Here is a 22,169-nt window from a genome sequence, read left to right as displayed (position 1 = left end):
TATTTTTTATACAAATAAATGAAAAATACATTTTACAAAATTGATTTGTTATACAATATCACAGCAGTTTTTGTGTTAAGATTGTATATGTATTCACATAAATTATGAAAATATTGAAAAATTAAATATTTTTAAAAAAATTTAATTTTCACCTTATTTAATTGATGTTTTAACATAATAAAATAAATCATCGTAACATATTTAATGATACCATATATTAATAAATAAAATAGCTACAATAATAAAAAAATATTTAAAATAGACTATCTTTGAGATGGATGCAAAAATAAATCTGACATTTTTATTTAGAACGGATGAGCGATAGTCATATATAAAATTGAATTTACAAATTTAGATTTTTATGATATTTTGTAAAAATAGAAATTGAATATTTTGTAAGTTGAGAAGATGATATTTTTGGTTCGGAAATAAAATTAAAAAATAATTTAATAATATCTGTACTGTAAATTTTTTTAAAAATATTATCAATTAAAATTTTGAACAAAAGAAAATTACAAATCAGTAAAGCTTGAATGGAGGGATGATGGAAAAATCACATCAAATACAAAATAAACAGGAAGAGCAAGAAAAATGTTAAATTTACCGTACATAATGGCATACACCCTCCCACTTGGCTCTACACGGGAAAACAAGTTTCCACAAGGCCTCATTTATACATGAACCCCACTCCCTCACCTCTGTATAATACACACCCTCTGCATTTGTATTAGTAAATTTAAAATCCACTGCACCGGCATTAGCAACATTCGGCCTCTAAGCTTCGTAGGCTCACTAGACTCGTATATATAGAAAGCTTAAAACTGAATGTACAGGTTTCGGTACAGACCACGACTTTATTTGCAATCAAGAAAAAAACGATGGGTAGTTCAAACTAGCCTCGGTTAGCTGTACAATGACTTCCTTTCCTAAAAAGTCGCAGCGGCATGCGAGGATTGAGCAGCGCTTCTCCTTTCTGTCACCAAGAAAAGCGAGTTAAAGTGGGCGTAGAGAAAGTGTATCAATGAAGAATCATTGTCAGCACACAAACATTAGTCCCTAGATGGTCGGAGTTGACTGCGTTTCGACTCGTTAGAGTCACGTGTCTTCTTTTTAAAGAAGACACATGAAAGATTCAGTTTTTGTTTTCAAAAACTCCACTCCAATTCCAGGCATCCAGCCGTCGATTTTGGAGCGACCTGGAGTATTACATGACCCATTGAGATGAATAAAAGGCTGAAGAACCTAAGTCAGTCTCTGCGGGGGATATAGATGAATCAAGGTACTTTCACATCGAAAGCTTTTTAAAAGATGAACTTTAAAATAAACGATCGCAAGCCAAAATATGCGTACCCCCAGCAGCCACAAGTTTCTCTACACGAGCTACTATATGCTTTCCATAAGTGTACTTCTTCAGGGCATTCAAATGGACTTTGATTCTGGACATTATCAGTTCACGCTGCTGATCAGTACAAGTTTCGAGTACTTTCTGTACTACGTAATTCGCAAATTGATCTTTCATCATTGCCTGGTTGAAAGGAAAAAAATTAGGTCACTTATTTATCGCATAAGCAAGAAAAATGAGGGAAAAAAATGAAAAAACATGTATGGTGCAACCACTCTGAACACCTAACCATCAGAGTAAGATAATCTGATGCTACTTTATGTTCCAATAATAAGAAAGAACTGCAGATATCATTTCACAAAAAACGCAAGCTACTTTTTAAGGTGCTGGAAACTCAGTTTTAAACTAACTGCAACAATGGACTATTTAGACAACATATATGGCTAACTGATTTTTTAACTCTTCTTCAAGTGCATTAACCTAAAACAGTTCTCGGCATTCAAACAATAAATCCTAAGACAAAAAATGTATCTATGAATGCTGGAATGACAAGATAAAAATGCAATTAAATCTAGTAGAAAATAAGCGCATAGCAAAAACTGAAACAGTGGGAATATGCTGACATCACCTGAAGAGGCTCATTTTCATCAGTTGTTCCAAGCATCTCATTCACCAACAGTTGGCATTCATTTTGGTCGCCAAAAGCTAAGCATTTCTCAACCACATTCGATGCAAACTTCTGCTGGCTCATTTGAACTATCCTTCCAGCTAACTCCTGGATAATGGCAGACCGTTCATGTGGCTTTCCGTGCTCCAGTACATGCTAATAACAACAATACATGAAACAAATTAGAGGAAATACATGTGGCGTCTCTTCTGACGACCGGATCGCATTCCGTCTAAGAACATTCACAAGAACACAGCACCATCAGCAACTAGAAAAGTTGAATCCTTTCAAGACCTTTACAACCAGTAAAAGAACGGCAGTAGAGTATATGAACCAGAAAATCTTGGAATACATGCCAATCAATGAATGTCTCTAAGATGTTAAATTTATTCAACAAAAAAAACTGACACAGATTTGTAAAAATAGCGACTCCTTATTCCATGGAAGAAATGGGACACATAAACATAAGGAATAATGTAAAATACATGGGAAAAGAAGGAAACTGTGATCAAAGTACATTCAAGTAGGCACTCTTTTAGGGAAAAAATGGGAAAAGAGATACTAAAAACCAACTAAATCAACATAAGACTTCTGTAGACCTTCACTAAAAGTTCCATAATGGCAAAAGCATATACTATAGTACAAGCATACTTAACAAAGTAATCTTTCAAAAAGAACCTGTATAACGTAATTCCCATACTGATCCTGTGCGAGCATAGTAACAGACCCCAAGATCTCTCCCATCACTTTGCTCTGGGTTGTTTCATCCTCACAATGCTCCAGAACTCGCTGCCGAACAAAAAGTGTATCTCAGAATGCATGTTCATTGAAAATAACCCAAGCATCTCACCCCCACCACCCCAAAACTTACGAAACACCATAATTTTGCTGACCTGTATCACACGACACCCATATGGATGAGTAGAGAGGGTCACGAATTGGTCAAAAAATGTTGACACGATAAACTGAATGTGCGCCTCTGGGACACATTCGATGCATTTTTGAATGACATGATTCCCGTTTTGATCACGCACGCAACGCATAATATGCCCCTCTAGCTCTTCTACCATTTTGATCTTTTGATCCATATCGACGACTTCAATCGCCTAAATAATTGGAAAAAGTCTGTCACTTAGGTTTTTGAGCAAGTCCTATTTTGAAATTAGCTTATAACATTTCACGAGGAATAACAATTAGAATAAATTCAACAGAGTTGGCAATTATGTCCTGACAGGGTAATCATACAGTCTACATCACCACTGGACAAAACTAGTCAGAATTTGTCATACAAAAACTTTTGATTAAGGAGGTGGTTAGATCCATAGGTAACTTTACCTTTTGTATCACCCGACAACCATACATTTGGAGGCTTAAGGTAAGAACATGTCCAAGAAGCTTGGCGGCCATTTCTCTTCTGTGAGGCGCCATTCCATGTTCAAAAAACTGGGAAAAGACAATACTAGAATCAGAGATAAACTAACATACTCAAAAAGCTCCAATTCAAAGCTCCAATTCCTGACTTGGTATTACAGAGGCATGATTATTGCAGAATGACTCCCACATTTCTGGGTACCTTTTGGATTACATAGTTACCAAACACATCGGTCATTAATGTAAGAGACTGAGGAAAAATTTCTTGGAAAACCATGTTCTTCTCATCTGAAGTGGCAGTTTCGAGCTTCTGTTGAATGAACCGGCTTCCATATTGATCCGTACTAGTCACAGATAATATAATTTAGAAAATCAGATCTGAACGATAATATAATATAGATTCTCTGATGAGAACACATACCTAAACTCCACAACATGGCCGGCAATCTCAGAAAGCTCAAAACATTTTGTTTTATTACACTTAAACTCCTCTAGCAGAGATGATGGAAAACTACCGTCCATTTTGTCCAAGTACCATGGTCCCATGACGCTACCAGCTACATTTCTCATTCCACCAGAAAATCTAAGGTTCAACTCTCCATGCCTCATAGGGCTACCAGGTCCTCCAGGTAAATTTGTAACAGCAGGATTGGACAACGAGCTTCCAGGGTAAGATAACCCAATTCCAAAGGTAGGATTCCCATAGTAGCCATGTGGACTTGAGCCACCAGTCTGGCCACCAAGTGGAACACTATACTGTGATTTTGGAGAAGATATCATATTACCAAGATAAGCTTTCTGAAGCAGGTCCATATATGAATCACCAATGTAGTTCCGATCAACAGAAGGATCGTTAAGAGCTGCAACTTGTGCAGCATAGTCAGCTGTCCTCAAATATTGCAGATACAAAGGGTCAACATACTGTGCCTGAACCGCACCCCCAGCCATCTGATTTCCCATTCTACTGAGGTTCTGATGTGCAGCAGCAGAGCCAAGATCTGATCCCCCCAACATTAAAGAGTCCATTCCAGGAGCCGCCAAAGCGGATGCAGCAGCATTCTCAAATAAAGGTGGCAAATTGGGGCAGCCGAGTTGACCTGATATTGGACTCATAGGATATGCACTTAATCCATAATTTGAATACGCTGAATTAGGACTTCCAAAATGCTGATACTGAGAAAGTAGACCTCCACCAAAATTGGTAGCAGTTGCAGAAGATTCTTTCAGATGTGAGTTATTAGAAGGAACTGTATTATTTGGCAGTTCGGACGTAAGGTTAGTCTTACTGAAATTTGACACGCCACCATAGTTAAAGGCTGAAGCGGAACGGGTTACTTTCCCTGGCTGAGGAACAAAAGATGCACTATACTGATCACTTTCATGTTTCTTGAGATATGTTTGCTGCTTTGACTGATTCTGGCCACCATGAAGAGTCAAATGATAATTTTTATGGTCATCAGAATCTTGTTCAATCTGGGATGATGGAAGATTCTCAGCATCCATAGAATCATTCAAAAGATTCATGCCAGATAAAGCAGCTACCAGATTTGCAGATTCTTTGGCATGAGCAGACACACCATTATAGGAGCTAGGACTGCTAATGTTTCTTTTTTCTATGTTTCCTACTCTGCCTCCTCCAATAGTAGTTAGGCAAGGACTAGGACTTCTTGCAATACGTTGAGGTCCTTGAGAATCGGGAGTTGAGCTTCTTGACAAGGATGAACCCAGCGCAGCGGCATAAGAATATGATGCAGGTTGCCTAGCATGATGAGCAGCCGAAGAATTTTGAATACTAGAAGTAGAGTGTATAGGGTCAGAAGTTGCCAAACCATGACGCAGATGAGCCAGCTCAGCTTCCGCAGAAACCATGGTAGTGGTATTTTCATCAAAAGCATTTCTACTAGCTGGGCGTGAAGGGTTTCCAGGAACCGGAGTGGAACGATTCAAGTCATCCTGCACAAATAGAGAATACCCTTCTAAGTAAAGAAGACTTGAACGAACTTCATCTGTGATCTTGCTCCGGGACAGAAATATAAGAACATGATAAATAATTAAAATCGTATACAAAACACTGAGTGGGGTGTAAAAATGCTTGATAATATTCCTGTCACATAGGGGACTACAGAAAAACTTACACACACATTCATTTGCCTAGCTATCCATTCATCAATCGCATTAACATCACGAGGTTTTGATTGGTTGAAACAGAGAAATCAAGCTATGCCAGTCTATTTAAGGTGGGAAGAGATGATAAGAGCAACATAACCGTATGCAAGCAAATCATAATGAATGCAAATGCTATAAAGGATTAACGCCCACCAATTCACTCACATGATTGATTGATCGATAACAACTACTCAGCATTGTTTTTTACTAATACAGAGAAAAAATAATCTTCGCTAGATTGAGAGAGAGAGAGAGAGAGAGAGAGACCACAAGAAGATAAAAACACTAATGTCTAATTATTACCAAATCTTTGAACTCGTGGGGTAAAGATGATTAATGGAGATGGATAGGTTTCACACATAAATAATGTTGTTGCATTCGGAATGGAACCATAATTCTAATTTTTGTAGGTACCAGATTTAAGGTATGTTTGATACTCGAAAATGAAAGGAGGAACTTTAATTAAAAGGTTACATTGATTGTGATGATATAAAAGCGGTGACAGTTGTAGGAACCAAGTGGATTTTCAATCTAATAAAAAAATTTGCCGGAAAACAGGCAATGCCCAGAACGATATTCAAATGCACCAATTGTCCTTATGACATCAGCCCATGATGCAGCATATTACATTCATACAATTCAATAAACCACACAAAATTGCATTTTTTATGCCATTGCATATCTATTTTATATGCAAACCAACATAGTAAACATCAGCATTTTTTGTATCGACAAACCAGATCAATTTTTTCTATTAGGAAATTAAATTAATCAGCAATAATTAATATATATTCAACTGCTATATAAGCAAAAAATCGCAAAACGATACAGGTGACTCACGTGAAACATCCCCGCAATACTCTTTTGGTTGCTATGAAGTCCTAATCCAGGCAAACCAATAAGTCCATCACCTCCCCACTCGACAGAACCCTGCAGTTTGTCCATATCCTTTTCACCATCTTGCTTCTTTGGATCAAAACCCGGTGGCATTGAGAACATTGATCTTCCAGTGTCACTATCTGTTCGGTTCACCTTCCTCCTATCCCCAATTGCAGAACTCCCTCCTTGTAACCTCTGAGCAAACCGCCAATCCACTCTTGACAACAGAGGTGGCGGCAACCTTGGGTTCAGATTGACATTTGAGTAATAGTAAGATAAGTACGCAGGATCAGACCTAAGCTCCTCCTCAGACAAGAAAACACTGCCACTCTTATTCCTCGCAAATTCAGCAAACTCACCCAAGCCGCCGCCGCCTCCACCTCCCCGGTTTAGCAGCCCTCCAACTGCACTCAATGAACCTTCCACAGTAGGTGGAGCAGACCCACTTCTATACAGGTTCAATTCCTTTTCATGATCATCAGCCTCGTGCCTCCGCTGTTCACGGAGCAACAACCCTAACTCCTTTTCCAACTCGTCTCCAAAGGAACCTTCATTATTTCCAATCCTTGGCCTCCTACCCAATTCAGATAACATGTTTCTTCACAGAATTGAAACCCAGATAAATTTACTTGCACATCCCACGAGTAAAACAAGGTTAAATGGCCACCAACAAACACCAATCCCAAAAGCCCTAGAAAGCTATCAAGATCAAAGCTTTATATCCATTTTATAAACAAAATCAATACGCGCATATTGAACAACATAGCTTCAAACACATAAAAATTCGACCTTTTGACCTTCAAGCTTCAATAAAGCTCGGTTCTTAAAGATGGATATCAAAATATAATGATCAAACACAGAGAATAACCATCTTTCACGGCTTACGAACTAAAGAAAATTGAGCCTTGGCGAAAGGTCCATGTTCCTTTCACAATGAATTTCAAGAAAAATAAGCATATAAATTCAGCTGACAAAAACACAAAGTGAAACAAATAAAAACAAAATAAAGCTGAGCTCAGAAGTGGGTGAGACGAAAGTGTTGGTGGGGCAAAAAGCCTGCCGGGATAAGATCAAACTGGCGGCGAATTGTTCTTACAAAGCCCCATTTAGGGTTTTGTTTCTCATTACTGTGACTGTATCTAACATACTATATATATTATCTCTTTCCAAAAATGCATTAAAAGCATTTGGTAATTCTGGGCAGGTTTTTTTCCGTATCATTCATACATAATTTCAACAATTTCCCTAAATATTAGGACGCCTAATTGACTCGGTGATGGATAACCAACTCCAAACGCCATTTATTACTATATGTAATAATAATAATAATAAAAATAAAATGAAATTAGAAAAGAGATTATCAAGTCTCAAATACGATGCATGAAGATAGAGATTGAAGAAAGAGGAAGTGAGCGTGTTCCAAAGGAAGTATCCGGATGACACGTTTACCTTTTGGAGAATCTTCAAACTGCGAACAACACTTGTTGCCAAATCACTGCTGCTAACTTACCTAAAAACTAAGCTCCGATATTATTATTATTTTTATTATATAACTATCCTCAACTTTATCGATATTCACAATAAAATAATATTTTTAGCATAAAAAATAATATTTTTTTCATTGATGACTCAAATAAGATATATATCTCACAAAAATACGACCTATGAAACCGTCTCATATAAATTTTTGACATTTTTCAAATGCCACGACATAACTACATCATTTTTCTTCATTTGAATGATAAATGAAAATAAGAGTTCCTGGGGTTTTAATGTTATGTCGGAATAAATAATGTGAGACTCACTTGTTCATAACATTAATTTTTTTTATGTTATTTCAGACACATGAATAAATCGAGGGATTGAATCGAAAAATGAACTCAAACTATAATAACCCGTTTAACAATATGACTTTAAATAAAATTAAAAATTGTATCCAATAAACTTTATAGTATGACAATAAAATCATCAATCATGGTTTTTATCGACAAGTAATGCTATATTATTTTATTTTACTTCTCACTTAAATTTAGCCTATTGCGCTTTTTTATCCATGTTTTTTTATTTATCTTACTAAAGAATCGGAACATAAGTGTAAGAGAGTAAGTCTTTTATGAGATCGTTTCACGAATCTTTATTCGTGAGACGTGTCAATTAAGCTTATATATTTACAATAAAAATTATATTTTTTGTATAAAAATAATATTTTTAATGGATGATTTAAACAAAATATAAATCTTATAAAATTGATCGATGAGACCGTCACATGAAATTTTTGTGACGTGTCAATTATTTAGCGGAAGAGTAGGCTAACTAATAGGGATGAAGTTAAAGTAAATATTCATTTTGTCGTTGTAGATTACAAAACATTGAACTCAACTCTTACTTTTTCTGTACGTTTCTGATGTTAATGACAAACCCAATTCTATTCATTGCCATCTTTTGATAATAATTAAGTTGACTGAGTTGGGTTTTATAAAAAGATACTTTGCAATTTTATATAAAAAAAATTTATCAGTGAAATATAATGAGATTATGGCTGAAATAAATCATTTTAGTTATCTGGCAAATTACAAATTTATGCATTTGAGTTCTGACACAATCACAATCTAAAGTGAAATGATATTATCTAATAATTATTAAATTATCATGTAATATTCTATTATATTTTATTTATTTAGATATATGAGTAATAATAGTGTCACGCAATTGTTAAATAATTTGCGTCTTCACTGTTCACGTTAGATGTATGTATCGTCGATTGAATTCGATTTTCGTTTTTTTTTTTTTTTTCTGATTTTTCATGTTTAAAAATTATAATATAATATCTTAACAATTTTTCTTTGGTTCCATTTCTCCAAAACGTTTCATTTATTTCGGTTAGTTAATTCTTTTTTATACAATTATTTAAATAAATAATATAAATATATTATAAAATATAATATTTTATCTTTTTAAGTAATTTCTAAATAAAACATTTAAATATAAAATCTTAATGGATTAAATAAGAACAATCTAACTAAAAAGTATTTAAAAAAATTATTTGTTATTTGAATATCATCTCAAAAATATATAATAAAAATATAAATAAAAATAAAAAATTAATTTAGTAATTTTTGTCGGTTTTGTTTTGACATATATAATATAAAACCAAACAAAATAAACTTAGTTTTACAATTTATATCTAAATTACAAAATTCAAATTTAGATTCAATTCGGTTCAATATTTGTCTTTTTCGATTTAGATTTATGCTTCTTTTTTTATTCGAAATTTGAACATTCTTTGTTACATGTCTTATTATATCCCTTCAAATTTTTTGATAATTTTGAGGATAAATAATTTAAAGTATCGTTACAATTTAAATTTTCTCGTAGATCCCGAAAGGCAGTATCTGATGGCTTCAACTACCATTCCCACGGCGCCGGGGTATTGGTGTTACACCTGCAAAAGCACAGCCAGCATGATGTCCACAGGCGGGGACAATGTCACTTGTCCACACTGCGACGGTGGATTCATACTGTTGGTATATGACGTAATCGGCCCATACAGAATTAGCCCATGAACATGTATATGAAAGTCGCATTTAGTTTTAGTCTTTTCCTTGTTTGTATCACGATTTCTACTCCTATATATAGGAGCTTGTACAAACCTCTTGAAAAATAACAAAAAATAAATATTGACGTTTATTCGTTTAACATGGTATCGGAGCGGTTATATCTTTCCGTCAATCAGCTTGAATTGCAGCTGATTTTGAACTCAATCGATTGAGATCGTTGAGCGCTGCATTCGTCTCCTTTCATACTTCTTCCTTGCAGCTCCGAACCAGCAGATCCATGGCCAACAACACTAATTTCAACGATCCTCTGTTCCTGCATCCATCTGATGCCCCAGGTATGACCATTGTTAGTGAACAATTGACAGGAGTTGAAAATTACGGTGTTTGGAGTCGTGCTATATTGATCGCACTTCGTGCTAAGAATAAGATAGCATTTATCGATGGAACATGTGTAAGACCACCGGCGGGAAACGCTGCCTTGAATCAGTGGGAAAGATGTAATGCGTTGGTATTGTCCTGGATTATGAACTCGGTTTCGAAAGATATCTTTAGTGGAATTGTATATTCTAGTGATGCATCCGCGGTTTGGTCAGATTTGAAAGATCAATTTGACAAAGTGAATGGTTCAAGAATTTTCTCTATTCACCGAGAGCTTGGGAGATTGACTCAAGGAAACAACACAATTTAAGTGTATTTTTGTAGAATGAAACAGCTGTGGGATGAATATAATTCCTTGGTCATCTTGCCATCGTGTGAATGTGCTGCAGCATGGAAATATATTGAGCATGATCAGCAACACCGTTTGTTGCAATTTTTAATGGGTCTTAATGAGAGTTATGTGCATATTCGAAGCCAGATTTTGATGATGATGCCTCTGCCAACAGTTAATCAGGCTTTCTCGTTACTCTCTCAAGAAGAATCTCATCGATCTCTGTCCTCAGTTGACCAACCGACTTCGATTTTCTATGCAAAACAAGGAAGATGCGATGAGCGAGGGAAAGATGGACTTACATGTGATCATTGTGGATGGAATGGACATGTTAAAGCTCATTGTTTTAAACTGGTAGGCTATCCTCCAGGTCACCGGTTGCATAAACCACAGCAGGGCAAAGGGAACTTTCAACGATTCAGTAGAGATTTTGACAAATCCAAGACGAGGGCTGTAGCTCACAATGTGGCTGGAAACATCACCGAACCTTCACCAAAGACCAATACAGGGGTTAGCTCGAGCTTCACGCCAGCTCAATATGCTGAGATATTACAGTTACTGGGGGGTGCCACTCTGCATTCATCAACAATTGATGCTGCAAAAATTCAGGAATCATCAGATACCAATGCTGTTAACATGGCTGGACAGTTCTATGAAGGTGCTCCAACAGATTGGATTATTGATACAGGAGCTAATGAGCATATGACTGGTAACTATTCGTTGTTGCGTAATGCTAAATCTTTGTGTTCTTCCCCTAGTTCCGTGAGGTTGCCAAATGGTAGTCAACTCCTAGTAAATGCAAAAGGTAGACAACATTCTGCTCCATGATGTACTCTATGTTCCCAACTTTCATTTCAACTGCCTGTCCGTTTCAAAATTAACCAAATCCCATGATTGTTATGTCACATTCTATCCTCATTATTGTACATTTCAGGACCACAAAAGTGGAAGGATAATTTGGATTGGTAGGGCAAGGCATGGACTTTACCACCTATCCACAGCACCATCCCAGCCTTTCCAGCTACCTCAAGTTCGAGCTACACACCACATAGCATCTAATATACCACAGTGTAATACTTTCATTTCTTGTACCTTGATTTCTCATGACTTGTGGCATCGAAAACTGGGGCATATGTCCCTTTCTCGAATGCATTTATTACCTTTTATATCAAAAAACATAGACTTACCTCATTGTGGGATATGTCCTAAATCAAAACAAACAAGATTGAGTTTTCCTAAAGTTAGTTTGTCTAAAACTTCTTATCTGTTTGAACTGGTACATATGGACATTTGGGGCCCTTTTCGAACACCAACTTACAATGGAGAGAAATATTTCTTAACGATTGTAGATGATTTTTCCAGAGGTACATGGACGTTCCTTATGCAATCCAAATTAGATATCCTTCGACTTCTAAACCAGTTTTTTGTCATGGTTAATACTCAATTCTCTTCAAAAGTTAAAACCATCCGAACCGATAATGCTTCTGATTTCTTTAAACTTGAGTGTGGGCTGTTATTTACGTCACTTGGCATTTTGCATCAAAGTTCCTGTCCATATACTCCTCAACAAAACGGGGTAGTTGAACGGAAACATCGCCACATTCTTGAATTAGCTCGGGATTTACGCTTTCAATCGTTTATTCCTCTTCATTTCTGGGGAGATTGTGTTCTCACCGCAGTATACATTATAAATCGTACTCCCAGCCCAATTATTGCCAACAAAACTCCTTTTGATGTCATTTTTGGCAAAGCTCCGTCATATGCTCATTTGAGAGTGTTTGGTTGCCTTTGTTATGTCACAGCCCTGCATGTCACTCACAAATTTTGTCCTAGAGCCACGACTTGTGTGTTTTTGGGTTATTCCGTTCTTCAAAAGGGATATAAAGTGATGGATCTTGACACCAAGAGATTTTTTGTGTCAAGGGATGTTGTTTTTCATGAGTCTCATTTTCCTTTTGCTGTCAAATCTCCTCCAGACCTTCCATTTCCGGAATCCACTCCATCCTTTGATTCTTCCCCACTGGAAGGTCAAAACTTGTCTGATGATTCCACCTCTACTCCTGTTCCAGTAACCAACTCTGATAATGTACCTTCAGATACAGCCCACATACATCCACTTCCCTTGAGGAGATCCACTCGGATTTTTCAACCACCCATTTGGACAAAGGATTTTTCTTGTCCCACAATATCTCATGCCTCTACTAATTCTAGTTGCTATCCCATTTCCAATCACATCGACTACTCATCATTTTCTTCATCTTATCAAAGTTTTTTAACTGCCATCTCCGCTGTCACTGAACCACGTTCCTACCATGAGGTCATCTTGGATCCTAGGTGGAAGAACGCAATGGATCTAGAACTACGGGCTTTAGACTCTAACCATACATGGGATGTTGTTGATTTACCACCCTATGCCAAGCCAATTGGGTGCCGATGGGTGTATAAACTGAAATTCTTGCCCAATGGAGATGTTGATAAGTTTAAAGCTCGTTTAGTGGCTAAGGGTTACACATAACAAGCTGGAGTTGATTTCCATGATACATTCTCTCCTACTGCTAAAATTACTACCATTCGTTTTCTTTAGCGTAGCAGCCATCCGAGGTTGGAGTTTGTTTCAAATGGATGTTGCCAATGCTTTTCTCCAAGGGGACTTGGATGAGGAGATCTTTATGCAATTACCCCCCGGCTATCACGTTCAAGAGCGGACTAAAGTTTGCCGTCTTCGCAAATCCTTGTATGGGCTTAAACAAGCTTCACGACAATGGAATCAGAAGTTCGCTGCTGTGATGATTGATGCAGGCTTTGTACAATCTCAACATGATCATTCCTTATTTACCAGTCATGACGCTCATACCACTACTCTTTTAGTGGTTTATGTTGATGATATTGTCATTACTGGAAATAATTTGGATGTGATTGCTGCCTTGAAGAAGTTCTTACACTCTAAGCTTGAGCTTCGTGACCTTGGCCTTCTGAAATATTTTTTGGGGATTGAAATAGCACGTTCTACCAGTGGCATTCTTCTAAACCAACGTAAATATGCTTTGGATCTTCTTACGGATGTCGGGGTTCTGGGTGCCAAACCTTTTGATACACCCACTGAGCAACACCAGAAGCTTACTTCCCATGCCTTTGATCTCTTACTTCCTCCTTCATCCGTCAGTACTTCAGATGATTTACTCGCTGATCCAGACTCATATAAACGCTTGGTTGGACGCCTGATATATCTCACCATTACTCGGCCCGATATATGTTATGCAGTTCAACGGTTGAGTTAATTTATGCACTCCCCTAAACGCTCACATATGACTGCTGCCATGCGAGTTGTCAAGTATCTCAAAGGTGCTCCTGGTATGGGCATCTTCCTATCTGCTCACAGTGCCTTGAAGTTGTCAGCTTATTGTGACTCGTATTGGGCTTCCTGTCCCATGTCTTGTTGATCGTTAACAGGTTACTGTCTTAAATTAGGTGATTCTCTAGTGTCATGGCGCACTAAAAAACAAAGCACTGTTTCACGATCTTCGGCCGAAGCCGAGTATAGGGCCATGGCTACCACCTCGTGCGAGATTATTTGGATTCAAGGTTTGTTATCTGATACGGGAGTTTTGTTTGTAGAACATGCCACGTTGTATTGTGATAATCGTGCCGCCCTACACATTGCTGCGAATCCTATGTTTCATGAACGCACGAAGCACATCGATATCGATTGTCACCTTATTCGTGACAAGATTAAAGCTGGTTGCTTTCAGACTGCCCATGTGGCCTCCTCACTTCAACTTGCTGATATTTTTACCAAAGGCCTGGGCACTGATCAACATCGTTTTTTATTGTCCAAGCTTGGTGTCCAGAATCTATTCCAAGCTTGAAGGGGGCGTGTTGGTATATGACATAATCGGCCCATACAGAATTAGCCCATGAACATGTATATGAAAGTCGCATTTAGTTTTAGTCTTTTCCTTATTTGTATCACGATTTCTACTCCTATATATAGGAGCTTGTACAAACCTCTTAAAAAATAACAAAAAATAAATATTGACGTTTATTCGTTTAACACATACAGGTCGGGGATCCGACGGATTTCTCGCTGCACCCTTTACTGAGGCTCGATTATCCCCGGGCAGCTCCCGACCGTCGTCCCGACAGTCGCTGTGACGGGCTGTCGTTGAACCCGCTGATTGTACTCTGCAGCCCGTCGAAGTTGGACCTCCACTAGATAAGAGGAGCGGCAGGCTGATTTACGAGCTCTACTACGAAGACAACACTAGTTCGGGTCTACGACCTTTGTTGTGGACGATGTCAGAGTTTTTGCTTGGATCCGGATTCAGCCGACGAGCAAGAAGGCAGTTGAATCCCTGCCGGTGGTGAAAATTCTCTCGACCTACGTGAGTTCAGATTCACACTGCGCCATTTGCACAGAAGCTGTCTCAAATCTCAATAGGATCCGAGGCCCGCGAAATTCCTTGCAAACATATTTATCATCCGGAGTGCATTCTCCCATGGCTGAGTTTCTGCATTTCCCGCCAGTCTGCCAGTACCAGTTGCCCATTGATTGCCATGACGCAATTCCGAGTCACACGGTGGGGCTGAGTAAGTGGAGGCTGCCCGGTGGTGGTTCTGTGGTGGAGGAGGTTTGTTGGGAGAGGAGAAGCCGATATTCCGACGGTTTTTCCTGAAATGGAGTAGTTTGAGTCTCAATGGTGGTGTACAGAGGGAAAATGAGCTAGTTCTGTGGATAAGGCGGCGGACGGAGGGTGGTAAAATTCGGAGGTTCTTCCATAACTACGGATCTTTTTTTAGGAGGTTAAGGTCCGATTCTTCATCGGGTTCGGGTTATTCTATTTTTAGAAGATACTCTTTGAGGCGGCGGCGGTGAGAATTGGTTTCCTTGGTGTAGACAATTGTAAAATGGAAAGGCAAGATAATAATTGTATATACTTTAAAATTTTCATTTTTTATTTCTATGTGATTTTTGTTTAATACGACTTTGTAACATATAGTTTATCGCGATGTTTTTATAAACACGTTCGTCATTGAACCAGTTTATTTTGAAAAACAGTTCAATCGGTCGGTTGGTTGAATTGATGGTTTTATCGAGAAATATTATATTGTATAAATTAATAATATAATAAATTTAAAATTATAAATATTTTAAATGTGTATATAAATAATAAAAATATATATTTATCCAAGTTTAAAATCTAAAAGCATACATATAATAAAAATAATTATATCTATTTTTTAAAAAAATTAATAAATCAAAATAATGTCTAATATTACTGAAATATTATTTTAAATAAAATCAAAATCTAAATAATCATTTACAAATATATAGATTTTTTAAAAAGCGGGTGAATAATTTGTACAATAAAACGATTTATAAGTTTGTTCTGACCGAACTTATGATCGGATCGTTCCGATCGATCTAGTTTTAAAACACTGGTTTATGGTGTTATTTGTTTACGTTGAAAAGAAATAATGAAGGGAAATTTAGTTAACATTCCCAACTGGCATGCGCGTTTTTAAAATATTTATTTATTATGTATATATAAAAATTTAATATTTATATAAAAAAGCTAAATTTACAATCATTATGTAGGAAGAAATATTTGAGGAATTGAAAAGATGGTGAACCAAGCTTAAGATCATCTTGTTTAATTTTTTTAAAATACAACAATTGACAACAATTGTCTCATATGATATACAGACAAAAACTTGTGTGAGACGGTCTCACGGATCGTATATTGTGAGACGATCTCACAGCTCGTATATTGTGAGACAGATCTCTTATTTAAGTTATCCATAAAAAAATATTACTTTTTATGCTAAAAATATTACTTTTTATTGTGAATATCATTAGAGTTGACTCGTCTCACAGATAAAGATTCGTGAGACTATCTCACAAAAGACCTACTCTATTATATATATATATATATATATATATATATATATATATATATATGTATATGTATGTACCAGTATGTTATAAATACGATTCATAATAGGATAAAGAAAATTACATCGACTATCAAATCTATATTGTGATGACATAAATGGTAAGATATCATCAAATAAAACAATAAATAATGTACATGATATTATGTTCATATATTTAACCTGGATTTCATTTTTCATCTATCTCAAATATACATCTAATTTTCATTTTTAATATTATTTTACTAGTTTATCTTTATTTAATCTGTTTTTTTAATCCCTAATTTGTTAATTTAGTTACTGAAAAATTTATTAACAGTCTTGGCTGCTTCCGTCCAAAATGACTTGGCTAGACCCGAAATCATCAACATGACTCTTGTTCTGTCCAACAAGGTCATGTTCATCTGCTTCGCCACTTCATTTTTTTGAATTTTATAAGCAGTCGTAAATTGTCTTTTGATGTTCTAATGTTGACAAAATGCATCAAATTCGTATATTCTCTTTCATTCTCATTCATCGAATACTTGATTTTCTTTTTAGAATCAAGTTCAACCAGTGTTTTTAAATCTTTGAAGACTTTGAAAACGTCTAATTTTTCCTGATTGGATACACCTAGCATCTCACAAAGAAATCATCAATGAACGGGACAAAATTTATGGCTCTTCATATGGATACAACCTACACTAGTCAAAACATTCAAATGAATCAGCTCTAATGCTTTTACTTCAAGCAATAGAATTGTAAGGCCCGATATTTCAATTATTGTAATCTGATATGATTTGTCGATAATTGAGATGTAATTATAGACGGAACAGATCAGACCGGGATAGACGGAATAAAACATTTGATTTGTGCGAGGATGAGCCCTCGCGCATATGCGCGATTCAGCCAGGCGCACATGCGCGAGGTAGGCAGAACATTGCGCGCACATGCGCGGCTTGAAGACGCCCACATGCGCGAGGAGGGCAGCAGCCAAGAAGTTGGAACAGAACATTGCGCGCACATGCGCGGCTGGAGGCGCGCATATGCGCAAGTGTTTGTGCACCGAGACAGTAGGTCTCGCGCATATGCGCGGAAGAAGTGCGCGCATATGCGCGATCTGCCGAGGAGGTTACGTGCTGAGACAGTAAATCTCGCGCATATGCTCGGAGCTAGGGCGCGCATATGCGCGAGGCATGCTGAACAAGAAATCAACACTTGTTCTTGCCATGCTTGGTGGAGGTATATAATTTGTAAATCAGTGCCATTCTTCAGATTTCAGTGGCAAGAACACGGAGGAAACCGAGAAGAGCTTCAGGGAACTATGAGAAAATCCTTACGCCTTTATATTTCTTAGATTTGTGATCCGTCCGTTCCATTTTTAATCCGACTTCAGTATTGAGTTTCTATCGACGAGAGCTTCAACTGAACGTAGGTTTTCTTATGTTCTAAGATGATTTGAAATTATGATACTGCCAGAATCAGATATGATTCATATATGTTGTTCTTGCGATATCAGACATTGTATAATTGAAACTGGATCGAAAAACAGATACCGTATGTAATTGTTATGAATTTTCAGAGTTGATTTGATTGTGATTAGACCGATTTGATATCAGAATTATGTTGTTATCGATTATGAGATGTTGGGATTGATATCTGATTGATACAGTATTACGGGGTGTATTGATATTATTCAGATTTGGTATCAGATGAGTTGTTGATTTGTATATACTGATATTGCATTGCCAGTATTTCGAGATCGTACAGTTATGCCGTTGAAACAGAATTTGATTAAATTCTGATTATATCCAGCATTGAATTGATTGGTGTATTGATATTATACTCCTCGACCTTTGTCATTAACAGATTTATATGGACAGATTTGAGTCCGAGACTTCGACTTCGTCAGACCGAGAAGAAAAATGTATAAATCAATGTTGAACCGGGAGATACGACTCGAGTCAGATTGGACTGGAGTTTCCCTAAACCACATACTAAATTGTTTATGTTTTGAGATGTTTATATTTTGTCTATTGAATTATAGAAATGCACTTGAGATAGATGAGTCATTGGCAGAGCGGCCAAGTTAGTAGATGTTCGGTGGTATCGAATGGCATAGGAGAAGAACGATTCCTATTGTAGATGTTCGATACAGAAAGGACCGAAGTCTAGGAATAAGACGTACCGCCACCTCGATTGGGAGAGTAGGTGGGAGATTTGTTACGTCTTATTCACACCGGGATCCCTAGACTTAGATGTGAGTCGAGTCAAGAGTTTTATCTGTATTCACCAATGTGTCATAAAAATCATGATTCATGTTTTTGATACATGGTTTATGTTTTGTATATGATCTTATGCATTGCATGTATACATATTTTATACTGGGATTTATTCTCACCGGAGTTTCCGGCTGTTGTCGTGTTTGTATGTGTGCATGACAACAAGTGAGACATGATCAGTACCGGGAATAGCTTAAACGAGTGATGATTAGCGTGGTGATCCAGGCTTAGATATGAAACTGGTGGTGTATTCCTAGACGTGCATTGATGGAAATAAACACTAGTTAGATGGTTTGTAAATGGAATAATTTTGCAAGTTGACCATGTGTTGTAGACTTTGCTTTTGATCTTGTAAAATAAATAAACTTAGCTTGGTGTATGCTTGTATACATTTTGGTTAGTAATGCTCTGTATATAAGAAATTTTTTTTTTAAACCAAAGTAGTATACATAATTGATCTAATTAGTCCCAATGATTAAAGAAGACAAGTTAGCACCCAGGTCCCCACAAGAATTGTCAAACTTTAATATGTTTTTTTTACTGGTAACATGTTGCTCACAAAAAGGTATACACTTTTGTAAGCTTGAGCAGCACCTTCGGTTCTGACATTCATTTTGACATATGTTCGAGCTTTCTATGCCAAAACACTATTAATTCTTCTCTTGCACATATCGATGCAACCATTAGTTCCGACTCTTTGTGTATTTTTCTCAAACATATATACAGATTTGCAGTAACATTTTTCGTCTTCATAACCACAAGCACGCTCTTCAAATTTTCATGATCTCGTTCTCGATATGGGTTTTGCATCTGATATCATCTAGTTGTCTCAAATACAAAATATTATTCGTCAGCCCCATCACATGTCATACCTCTGTGTGGTGCGAATGATGCCATCAAATATTTTTATTGATTTTCAAGACATGATCATTTCTCATGAATACAAATCCTCATGAGACCACTTCATATTGATCAAACTATTATCTCTGGACGTCAAATACCACTTCGTTCTTGGATCCAAAATTCATGTGTCAAAAAATTTGTGTCTGTTTTCTGCAACTATTGCTGTTTCGTTGAATAATATTTCACCACCACCTAAAATAATTGACACATTTCCATGAGAACCCTTATCGGTACTCGTAAACTCTTTTTTGAAGTGTTTTTTATTGCGACATTCAAAGCAGTAAATATTTTTTTTCTTGCTTCTCGACTTTGATCTATCTCGCATTTGGCTGTCACTGGAGTCACGATCCATAAATATTTCTCTTATCATCGGTAAAGCTTCGAAGTTACCAAACTACATTCCTTGTTCTTGAGCCAGTTTTCTTCTATGAGAACCACTGTTAAGATATCATTGCATTTTAGAAAACTCATAAGAATATTAGTGGTTAAGTTGACGATAAGTTGATCATATGAATCTGATAGACTTTGAAATAGAAGCTCCACACGTTCATTTTCCTCTATTTTATTCCCCATACAGGTGAGATAGACAAATATAATATTTAATGTATTGATATGATCGGCCATAAGTGAAGTTTCTATCATCCGAATAACATAAAGCCTTTTTTTCAGGAAAGCATTGTTATGTAGTGACTTGACCTCATAATTTTTTTCAGTATCCCAAATATATTCCTTCGTATTTTTCTCAGAGATACTTGACATCATTATTATCATTAATTTCATCCCACTTTCTATTGTCCGTCATTTCTCTTAGTCTATCTTCAATAAACGTCAAACAATTCTCGTTTCTTGAAATTACTTGTTTCTTTATTTTCCACATCATAAAATTGTTTGCATTAAACTTTACAATATCGTAAATGTCTGTCATTATGTCTACAACAATATAGTAAACTTGACAAAATAATCATACTTTAATAAAAAAAATGTCAAATTTTTTTCGCATGTGGAAGATCAGACAAGGATATAAACACATAGGATATTCAGGATTTTAAGAAAAATTTTAAACAAAAACTCTGATATCACTTATTCGTTTCAGATACGACATCTTGAATAATAAATATTAAAAATAAAATTAGACATGAAGTACATGAAATGTTTTTTAAAATTATTAGAATAAAAACAACATATAAAATTTAAAAAATTCTATTACAATATTTGGTAGATTATAATATGTAGTGTTTTGATTATTATTCAAATAGTCAACTGTTCCAATCATCGGATGGACATCGTTTCTAAAATATTAGTAGAGTACCGAGTACGGTAGGTGGCTCCGAGTTGGAGGTGGATGGTGCTTTGTGGGTCCGAGAAGCAGCGTGGAAAAGTGCAGGGTCAGTGGGTCACAGATGACTGCAATTCAAATAAAGAGGCACGTAGAATTTGCCGCCTAAAGTTTACCCCCAATCCGACGGTTCCAATACTGCCACATGTGCTGGGCACGTGGGACAAAACCCCTTCCATCCGACCACGTGGACTCAGAAGCCCCACCCATCTGTCTCCTCCATTCTCCGCCACATATTCGAGGCACCTTCCAGAATAAACCCCCAGCTCCAATTCCTACCCTCTTAACAGCGTCATTCATTCCCCCTATATTACACAGCTCAAACCACCCGGTCTCGGTGCTCTCTCGGTAACGCAGTTTTTTCCGAGAAACATACCAGAAAATGAAGATGATTGATGCCTGTGGCACTGAGATGGTGGCGGTTGAAGAAGGTTTCTGTACCCCGAAACGCAGGATCCCGTCGAGGAAAGAGCCTCCGCCTCCGCCGAGGAAAAAGTCTCCGAAGGTGTGCGATGGGAAGAGACTAGAGCCTCCGAAGAACGGGTACTTTCACCCGCCGGAACTGGAGCTGCTCTTCTCTTTGTGGTCTCGGCGTGAGACTTGCGCTTAGACAAGAGTTGATGCAGATGGCTTTTGCTTAGTTCTTCTGCTCCCGCCATGCAACTGTGATTTTTGTTATATATTATGTTCAAATTGTGGTGTGGTTTTGTAGCATCTTTAAGGATTTTGCATACACAAATGGTGAACCACATTTAAAAGATTTATTAAATCACATTAATCTTACTCCCGGCATTTAAAATGGGACAAAAGATTTAAAAATTGTAGAAGACAGAAACAGCTACACTTGCACCTTTCGCTGTGGAAGATCTATTACTCACGACAGAGTACTCTTATGTTACTGTTCACTTATTTTTGTTTTTCACCGTGACTCAGGTTAATTTTGTCTATATTTTGTGTTTAATCTCTAAATGTCAGAAAAATGGCTAATTTTCTGGCCATAAAGAGAGGGGACAAGTGGTAATTTGGACTTTTATGGGTCTTGTCTTT

At 36.8% G+C, this 22,169-nt stretch overlaps 2 protein-coding genes and 1 pseudogene across 3 annotated transcripts; 2 read left to right on the top strand and 1 right to left on the bottom strand.

Moving 5' to 3' along the window:
- Positions 1 to 570: 570 nt before the first annotated feature.
- Positions 571 to 7,975, bottom strand: LOC142549525 (pumilio homolog 2-like). Of its 2 annotated transcripts, XM_075658518.1 has the most exons (10): positions 7,875 to 7,975; positions 6,387 to 7,124; positions 3,802 to 5,333; positions 3,583 to 3,724; positions 3,345 to 3,452; positions 2,903 to 3,115; positions 2,688 to 2,798; positions 1,971 to 2,165; positions 1,351 to 1,525; positions 571 to 973 (listed from the first exon to the last, which is right to left on the bottom strand). In XM_075658518.1, the coding sequence occupies exons 2-10, from the start codon at positions 7,017 to 7,019 to the stop codon at positions 927 to 929; spliced, it is 3,156 nt and encodes a 1,051-aa protein (XP_075514633.1). In that variant the 5' UTR covers positions 7,020 to 7,124; positions 7,875 to 7,975; the 3' UTR covers positions 571 to 926. The 2 variants fall into 2 exon arrangements, with proteins under 2 accessions (XP_075514633.1, XP_075514624.1); XM_075658509.1 differs by lacking the exon at positions 7,875 to 7,975 and having other exon boundaries at positions 6,387 to 7,859.
- Positions 7,976 to 10,259: 2,284 nt separating this feature from the next.
- On the top strand, positions 10,260 to 11,519 carry LOC142513081 (uncharacterized). Its single transcript, XM_075619711.1, has 2 exons — positions 10,260 to 10,605; positions 10,750 to 11,519. Exons 1-2 carry the CDS (start codon positions 10,260 to 10,262, stop codon positions 11,517 to 11,519), a joined length of 1,116 nt encoding a protein of 371 aa, XP_075475826.1.
- A 2,477-nt stretch (positions 11,520 to 13,996) lies between these two features.
- LOC142513034 (E3 ubiquitin-protein ligase RDUF1-like) lies at positions 13,997 to 15,564 on the top strand (annotated as a pseudogene).
- The last annotated feature ends 6,605 nt before the right edge of the window (positions 15,565 to 22,169 follow it).

The sequence above is a fragment of the Primulina tabacum genome, chromosome 1 (assembly GCF_025594145.1).
Source record: "Primulina tabacum isolate GXHZ01 chromosome 1, ASM2559414v2, whole genome shotgun sequence".
NCBI classification, from domain to species: Eukaryota; Viridiplantae; Streptophyta; class Magnoliopsida; order Lamiales; family Gesneriaceae; genus Primulina; species Primulina tabacum.
This window is presented reverse-complemented; position numbering and strand designations above follow the sequence as displayed.

What these genes read in the sequence shown, in the direction of transcription:
- LOC142549525 (XM_075658518.1), bottom strand. Translation starts at nt 7,019, where the DNA reads ATGTTATCTGAATTGGGTAGGAGGCCAAGGATTGGAAATAATGAAGGT. An exon ending in GGCCATGTTGTGGAGTTTAG is followed by an intron (nt 3,725 to 3,801) that starts GTATGTGTTCTC and finishes ATCTGTGACTAG; the next exon opens with TACGGATCAATATGGAAGCC. An exon ending in GTAACTATGTAATCCAAAAG is followed by an intron (nt 3,453 to 3,582) that starts GTACCCAGAAAT and finishes GTCTTTTCCCAG; the next exon opens with TTTTTTGAACATGGAATGGC.
- LOC142513081 (XM_075619711.1), top strand. Translation starts at nt 10,260, where the DNA reads ATGGCCAACAACACTAATTTCAACGATCCTCTGTTCCTGCATCCATCT. An exon ending in TCAATTTGACAAAGTGAATG is followed by an intron (nt 10,606 to 10,749) that starts GTTCAAGAATTT and finishes AATGTGCTGCAG; the next exon opens with CATGGAAATATATTGAGCAT.